The following is an 8,742-nucleotide window of genomic DNA, read 5'->3' as shown; positions in this document are numbered from 1 at the left end:
AACCTTGAAAATTGTTTAAATAATTTTAATAACACTCAACCTTGAAAATTGTTTAAATAATTTTAATAACACTCAACCCTGAAAATTGTTTAAATAATTTTACTAACACTCTACCATGAAAATTGTTTAAATAATTTTACTAACACTCAACCTTGAAAATTGTTTAAATAATTTTAATAACACTCTAACATGAAAATTATTTAAAGTAATTTTAATAACACTCTAACACGAAAAATTGTTTAAATAATTTTTTTGCTGATGGATTTATAAATTCTTCAACTTTTATTCATACGTTAAATAAACAACACCCTATCTTAAAGCTGCTAACTATTAAACAATTTTACCTGGTTCCACGTAAACCCTGGCCATGGTTCTTCTCCATAACTAAACATTTCCCATAAAGTAACACCAAAAGCCCACACATCACATGCTGAACTAAATGTCCACGATTTCACAGCTTCGGGAGAATACCTTTCACACAGATGAAAAAAGTTTAAAAATTAATTCACAACAGCGTTGACATTTCTTAATAAACAGAGAAAGCATTCATATTTTTATATAAAGTAATATATTTCATTTATCATTGTGTTTGTTTGTTTTAGAGCCAAACCACATTGGGCTATCTGCTTTGCCCACCACAGGAACTTGAACCCCAGAATTTATCATTTAAGTCTGTAAACTTACTGCTGTCCCATTGGAGGACTATTGCTGTGTTATTCTCCATACTTAAATGTCCACATATTTCACAATTCACTGCTTGTAGGTACGTCAGCATTCCATCACTGAATTACGTGCAAGTAGCAGCTAATGTTTACTTGTTTGTTAGTTCTATGTATAGGCCTGGCATCCTAAAATGCTAAGACCATAGAGCATTGTAGGTAACTCAGACACAAAATGTTTCACCATCAATAATTAATAACAGTGAACTTCAACACTCTGTGAAATAGAAATGTTTTAAAAAAGAAAAAACGGTTCTAAGTTTCAAAAGAGACAAGAGGTGGATGGTAAGATGGTTATTGGCCAGTTATTCTTACTTTTGTAGTGGGAAAAACTCAAGAAGTGTTAATAAAAGAAGCTTTACAATATAATTTAGTAAAATATGATACTAAAGATGAATTTCAGCATGGATTCACTAAAAAAGACATCTTCCTATATTAATCTGTTATCTTTCTCATGGATATTACTTGTTATATGGATAAATGAAATAACATCAGTAGGAGTTGAGGAAAGCTGTGTTCCAGTTAAGTTATCTTCTGGATTAATGATAGGACAAAGACCTCCCGATTTCTTTATGTTGTATTCTGAAGACAACAGGATGAGAAGACAAGAGTTTAAGATTTGGAAGTTAAGTTTCATTTTCCTTGATTTATGGAATGAGTTATCATTGGGGGGTATTTTAAGAGTTTAAGATGGAAATCAATGAATTCCTGAAGAACAATGAATGTGTTTAAATCTTTATTTTTTTTTTTTTTAAGGGTGAGTATGCAAGGACAGCTTTAAAGGGCCGATTGGTCCCTTGCTGTAAATATATTATGTTAATTGTTCTTAAGCTGAAACTGATTTAGCAATTAAACTTAAATAATTGGACATATTTATCATCTTATTCTAGAATACATAAACTACTGGCATCAAAAGTATCTTTCTTTTTTGATAATTCACTGCAGTATAAAAGCAAATGCTCATAAAAGAAATTAATATTACACTTTCAACGAGCACTGAACAAATCAATTTTGTTAAAAAAAAAAACATGTTGAATTCAATCTTCTGAAGGGTTAAGTTTTCTTTACATTTGTACTTTCAAATTATAATAGCTGGGTAAGAAAATAGTATAGGTAAAACAAAAGAAATTTTATATGCTATTCTAAAATTATAAATTCAATTTGAATTGACTTTGGTATCTCGGTGATTAGGGTTAGGTGATTTAATCGATAAAATCAATTACTTATACACGAACAGTTATTACATTAAATGGTGTAATGTAAATTAATTGATTAATCAAAATTGAGATTAAATTGATTAACTGAAACAAGTGTCCCCAATTATTACTGTTTTTTTTGTTATTCCAACAATCAATTAATTGAAATTATGATCAAATTGATTGTTACGAAAATAACCAATTAATCAAAATTAGGGATTCCAATTATTACAGTTTTAATTATTCCAGCTATCCAAGTAATTGAAATATTGCCACCAAACTTGCTCATCCTGTCTTTCTTTGTTATGGCAAAGCTACTATGGCTATCTGCTGCTGTCACTAACTTTGAAAGGCTGACTAGAGGGTAGGCAACTGGCTGGTAGCACCCTTGTTTTCTTTTATTTATTGATATCTAATCAATTAATGGTACCACTGATTAATCAATTAAAGAATTCCACTAATCTGCTTGTGATTATGTGATTATTTCGTTGTCGTGAACCATGTGCACAAACATACTGTCACCAATGTACAAAAGCTGACATATACATCCCTAAACTTAAAATTTAAACCTGTGTATGTTCAGTACAAAAAATAATTAATCTATACAACTAACCATGGAATACGTTGTTTATAGTTTCCATTACTGGTTGCTGTGAAAAAGTCTTTGCCGATTCCCATGGCTCGAGATAACCCAAAATCACTGACTTTCACCTGTAATGACGATTTAGAAATGACTTGTGAAATCTCAGCACATTTTGTGAAAAATAAATCTATACTACCAGTTTTCAAGAACAGGAAGGTACATTTTCCAGTTTTATAATAATAGACAAATCATACTGATAATATTAACAGAAAATTGAGAAAAACACTTAGTTTTCTGACCTAATTTAAAAAGTGAAGCCTAAATTGCTAATTGAATAATGTATACTCTTTACATGCTAATCGATTGTTATATATATATATATATATATATATATATAAAGCATTTAAACACTTTCTGTGCAGCTAAACTGCAATCAAACGTTTGAGTAAAATATCTGTTAATTTGAAGATTCAGCTTTTGCCTGTTCCTTTACATTACTGCTATGGTTAACCCATTAACCTCTGCAGGAGCAGCTCAGTTGCCATTTTCTGACTCACAGACAAAACCGAGTTGTCATCAATCACAAGAAAATAGTAATTATCATTAATAATCAATCAGAGTTATAGTTATACATGTGCGACTGACTGAGCCATAGAACTTCAATGACGGAAATATCCGTCATTCGCAGTTAATGGGTTAAGTATGTGTAAATGGTATGACAGAAGAATAAAAAGCACTAAATATTTTTTCCATGGAATCTTAGAAGGCCTAATTAAGTCACGTCATCTGCAGTTAATGGGTTAAGAATGTGTAAATGGTATGACAGAAGAATAAAAAGCACTAAATATTTTTTCCATGGAATCTTAGAAGGCCTAATTAAGTCATAGCAATTTAAGTTATTAACTACAGAACAATCCCCTTATGTCTTGTACGAATCTGCTATTCTCGTAGGACAAGGCCTAATTAAGTCATAGCAATTTAAGTTATTAACTACAGAACAATCCCCTTATGTCTTGTACGAATCTGCTATTCTCGCAGGACACAACTTATCTAATACATGTACAGAAACCCAAAATTCCACCTTAATTCTTTAAGATCAATAAATTATACATTCTAAGTATCACGTTTTGAGTAGTGTCCTCTTAAATTCAATATATCTCATCAAACAAACAATTAAACTATAATTTCTGAGCTACATCACTTACCTTGTTTTTTCCAAATACCAACACATTTCGAGCAGCTAACTCTTGGTGTACAAGATTTTTACTTTCTAAGTATTTCATCGCATCACAGATCTGTTGACTAAAATAGCATAAAGTAGGAACTGAAAAACTCCGCTGAAAAACTGGTTCCCTCAAACACTCTAGTAGTGACCTTTGTGGAGCTAGCTCTGTAACCTATTCAAAAAAATGGTAGTGACAATAATATGCAAGTTTAAAATTGACTATAGTTATAATAAGGCTTTAGTATTAGGCCTATTATGTTTCTAACACTAAATTCTTTATGAAGTCCCTTGTGGTGTTTCAAGAATAATATAGGTGTATAATAGTATTTCAACCACGCTATGTCATCGGCAATGAATATGACAGGTACAGTGAGCCTGAAATACTACTACATACTTTTCTTATTCTTGAAAAACTCAAGGAAAAAAATAATTAATGTAGTGTTAAAAAATATAATAGGCCTTATATTAATGTCTTATAACAAGTATGATTAACTGTAATCATGCTACTCCAGCTTAGAAAAGGCAACCGCACCATAAGAGTAAGTTTAAGAGGCTAAAATATACGTTAATACTGGGTTTGTTCTTCCTTATTGCAATTAAATAACATACACACACATTTTTCTTAACAGCCATCTTTATCATAAACACAATAATTCAGTTTCTGAATGACGTAACAATTATGAACATTATTTCATAAGCAGAGAATGCTAAAGACTTTGTCATTAGTTTTTTCCATCACACATGTTGTTGCAATGTAGGTAAACTAATTTACTTCAATCGGTTTGAGATGTTCTTTAATTTGTGCAATGGAAGAATTAATGAGTTCTCTGAATGGTCCTGCTGACTAGTAAGGAATATTAAAAACATCACAACTTTTATTTAGTCATTAAGACACAAACTTTACATTCAGAGGATATCTAAGCTCCACCTCCACAAAGCTATAAGGTTGTTAACACAGCTATTCACTCTTCCACCGAACTTTGTAACATTATGCAGTGGTCTTTTTTGGCAATAAAGTTAGAAAAACATTACCTTTAGTCTCCCGATAATAATAATAATAATAAAACATTTTATTTCAGCCAACATTTTGCCATCATGGCTAGTAGTAGTAGAACTGTAGCCTGTCTGTTATCGAGGCTACGCGGTAATCTGTTCTATTAGCAAAGAAAAAAAATATGCAGTAGTCTGTTGTTCTAGTAATATACGTAAGTTTTTAAGTAAGACTACAGCGTTGTCTGTTTGTCTAGTAAGATTACGCAGCACCTGAATGTTACTGTTTACTAAAAGGTTATTAGAATACATTAATTCATGAGTAATTAAAGTTGAACAAAAGTTGATCTTTGTTCACTTAAACTTGTAATCAGTTTTCACATATTTCATTTTTATTTCTAAGTATTATATATCAATCACACTGACTATCTCAACTCCCAAAGGTATATTATCAGAATGAATGTGCTTTCAAAAAAGTAAAATACCACGGGGAGAGAAATGACACGTTTGGTGTCTGCCTGTTAACAACGAGATAACATGCAGTCTTGATTAATGTATCTTTTCTATTTCATAAGGCCATATTTACCTTATGTATCACATTGAAACATCTGGTGTTTATAATCAACAAAACAAACATCAATAAAAATGAAATATATGGTTTTGAGATATACACATGCACGCTATTAAGTCTTTATATGTGTATATAAAATATTCTGTACATTGTAACATTGTTTTATTATTTATCATTTGTTAAACTGCTGATTATATTACTGATATTTACAGCAAACTATGCCAATAATAACTCACCAATGCTGGGCCTAAATATATGACAAGTGACTGTTTTGGGTCTTGCTCAAGTGTGTTAAAAATTACATTGAAAAATATTACTATTGTTCACAGAAGTGCAAGAAATCCTTAAAACAACATTTAATTCACACTTGGTGGACTACGTGGTCCGATTACCCTGACACCACATGAGTTATTGTTCTTAATTGGCACTCATTTTATGATGGTGTAAATTCTAACAAAGGAAAAGATGAGGAAATTTCATTTTGTTCTGGCTTCAACTGTCTGATCTGTAAATACTACTTTCTCTGCTGAGCAGAGAATGCTGAATTCTGTGTCATTAGCTTTCCCGTCATGTATGTTGTCGCAATGTTGGTAAATGCTGGACTAATTTCCTTCATTTGATTTGGTTTAAGATGTTCTTTAATTCGTGCAAAGGGGACAGCTTATGTAATTTCTCTAGCAACCAGTTTAATTCACCCAATCAAACAGACATATTATAGGGTTAATTTTAGCACCTTGAAGTGGAGTGTTCATTCTGGAAGAAATGAAAAGTTCTCAAAGTTTGGACATCAGATCGGAAACCCAAGGCATGCACATAACAAGAATAATCTCAGGTATACAAATATATATTTTCCAAAATAAACCACGAGCAAACAATCATACTTAACTCCTGTTGGTATGGAGTAAGGGTTCTTTCTACTTTATAAGAAGGATATGTATTTAATTCACATGGATCCTTGCTTTGCTCCCTTCTCAAAACCCTAATGGTCCCTTTGAGTATTACAAATAAAGTTGGTATTATCAGTATTTTATGGTTAGCATGTAGAAGTTTTAATAAAAGGTCAAGCATTAATTTAAAAAGTCAGACTTGGTATTTTTGTCCTAAAGATAAATATACAAGTTACACGTACAACTGAACAAATGTCAACAGTTTGGGAAAAAAAAAGTATCTAAAAAACAAATATTTCTCATAAACCTCAAAGAATAACAGCCATCTTGTGAAAAATTATATATCAATTTGAATTTTAACACTTCTCAAATTAATATGTACATATATATAAACATACACACCTACATATAAAAACACACATTTATATCATGCTATCTATATCAGAACTCATACACCAGCACTAGGTAAGAGAACACTGATATAAAACAAGTTTCAATTCCATAGTCAATATAGATAAACGGAAACTGTTTTGAAAAATAAAACAAGCCATAGCTTTTCCCATATTTAATAGTTAACAATGTACTTCTAAAACACTGCATACAGACAAGCTTAACGAAAATGAAATCACACTATTACAATGTCGGAAATACCACAAGGAGATAAAAAATCACAAGGAGATAAAAAATATTTTCATTTCCCTACCATCATTAAAGAGTGAGTGTCAATGATCACACCATACAAGCGCACAACATGTTCATTATTCAGAGAGTACTGAACGTTTATTTCTTTAAGAAAGTCTGCAGAACTGTTGGGAATCATTTCCTTGTTCAAACACTTCACAGCAACTTGGACCTGATGACAGAAAAGATAAAGTAAATACAAACTCTGCCACAAGAAAATGCGTTGCATGTAATGAATTAGTGAGTTTAATTTCACATATACATCTAAGTATATTAACGAGCAAAAAAAACAAAAACAAAAGAAAGAAAGTAAGAAAAGAAAAGAAAAAGAGAAAATTCCAGCAATTTCTGGTGACATTAAAATTTCAAACTTATTTATGAATTGTATCGTTGTTAAATAGATATCACTGAAACAAATATTTTAACAGGAATGCAATTTATTTTAATGGAATAATAATAACAACTTTCACCTAGTTTCTTTGATTGTAATCAAGTCAATGGTATAGTTTTTTTTGTTTCTTTTATTGAGACTCTGACCTACCTGACCAGATAAGAATTGGTTATATTGAAGACACTTCTCAGTGACTGACCACCAGGAGGATAGCTAACAATTATATCTGACGCAAAAGAACAACTGATGATAAGAGTTTAATAATAATTAGTTTTAAAAGTTCTAATAAATATATACCTAAAAGAAAGAGTAAATGCTCAAGGAAATTAAATGATCCTTAAGTAAGGAACATTTAAACATTTATCTAAATATCTAATCTATATCTATGCAGCAGAGATACAGGTAAAATTCTTAAAGCTTTATTACTACTTAAATTACTGGCTTTTTTTTTTTATATTGATGAGGCACAGATACTGCATCATACTGAGTAATTTTACGGTTTATTAATGTGACAACACTAAGTATAAAGAAATGACAAAAAACAAAAAAGTGGGTGAAATCACATATATTCTATGTAAAATATATATAGGGATTTCCAGCAGTAATTCATGGGATTAACTGCATCACTGATAGTACCTGTGTTTACCTTTTTTTTCTGACTTGTACTAGAGACACTGTAACCAACAAAGTCATGGAAATACAATCACAATCCTGTGCAAGTAGCTTAGAAGAATGTATTTAAAAAAAGGGGGGGGGATGAGATTCACAAGGACTCAAGTATAAAGTTTGGCAATTATTGTAATTTGACAATCCATAATCATCATGAGAATATTTATTAAAACTTAACGACCTTAAATTAATCAAAAATAATAATGATAATTCATAATGGCAATATTTTAATTACTAGGATATAGAGCTGTGTGATTAACTCTGTTAACCGTTTACTTGTTAACATCAATTACATCGTTTACTGTCATATAAAATAATCAACTAATCATAATTACTAGGATATGGAGCTGTGTGATTAACTCTGTTAACCATTTACTTGTTAGCATCAATTACATCGTTTACTGTCATATAAAATAATCTACTAATCAAAAACAGTGAAATCACTTTGCATAATTGTAATACACTCAGGGATACAAATAATGAAATAAAATTACATTCACTCAATGGGAAGTTATCAGGAAGATTACGTTCACTAAAGGGAAAGTTATCAGGAAGATTACATTCACTAAAGGAAAGTTATCAGGAAGATTACATTCACTAAAGGGAAAGTTATCAGGAAGATTACATTCACTAAAGGGAAAGTTATCAGGAAGATTACATTCACTAAAGGGAAAGTTATCAGGAAGATTACATTCACTAAAGGTAAAGCTATCAGGAAGATTACATTCAGTAAAAGGAAAGTTATCAGGAAGATTACATTCACTAAAGGGAAAGTTATCAGGAAGATTACATTCACTAAAGGGAAAGTTATCAGGAAGATTACATTCACT

The 8,742-nt window shown here is 30.7% G+C and overlaps 1 protein-coding gene across 2 annotated transcripts in view; it reads right to left on the bottom strand.

Moving 5' to 3' along the window:
• LOC106471066 (tyrosine-protein kinase PR2-like) overlaps positions 1-8,742 on the bottom strand; it is a 32,340-nt gene that overhangs the window by 21,462 nt on the left and 2,136 nt on the right. For both annotated transcript variants that reach the window (XM_013931654.2, XM_022399689.1), the window contains exons 2-5: positions 6,875-7,024; positions 3,704-3,895; positions 2,529-2,626; positions 345-471 (exon numbers count right to left, since the gene is read on the bottom strand). In XM_013931654.2, coding sequence (XP_013787108.2) covers positions 345-471; positions 2,529-2,626; positions 3,704-3,895; positions 6,875-7,024 — 567 coding nt within the window. The remainder of the gene's footprint in view (positions 1-344; positions 472-2,528; positions 2,627-3,703; positions 3,896-6,874; positions 7,025-8,742) is intronic.

This window comes from Limulus polyphemus, unplaced genomic scaffold (assembly GCF_000517525.1).
Source record: "Limulus polyphemus unplaced genomic scaffold, Limulus_polyphemus-2.1.2 Scaffold4385, whole genome shotgun sequence".
NCBI lineage: Eukaryota > Metazoa > Arthropoda > Merostomata > Xiphosura > Limulidae > Limulus > Limulus polyphemus.
Note: the sequence above shows the minus strand (reverse complement) of the source record. Positions and strands in the feature narration are given on the sequence as shown.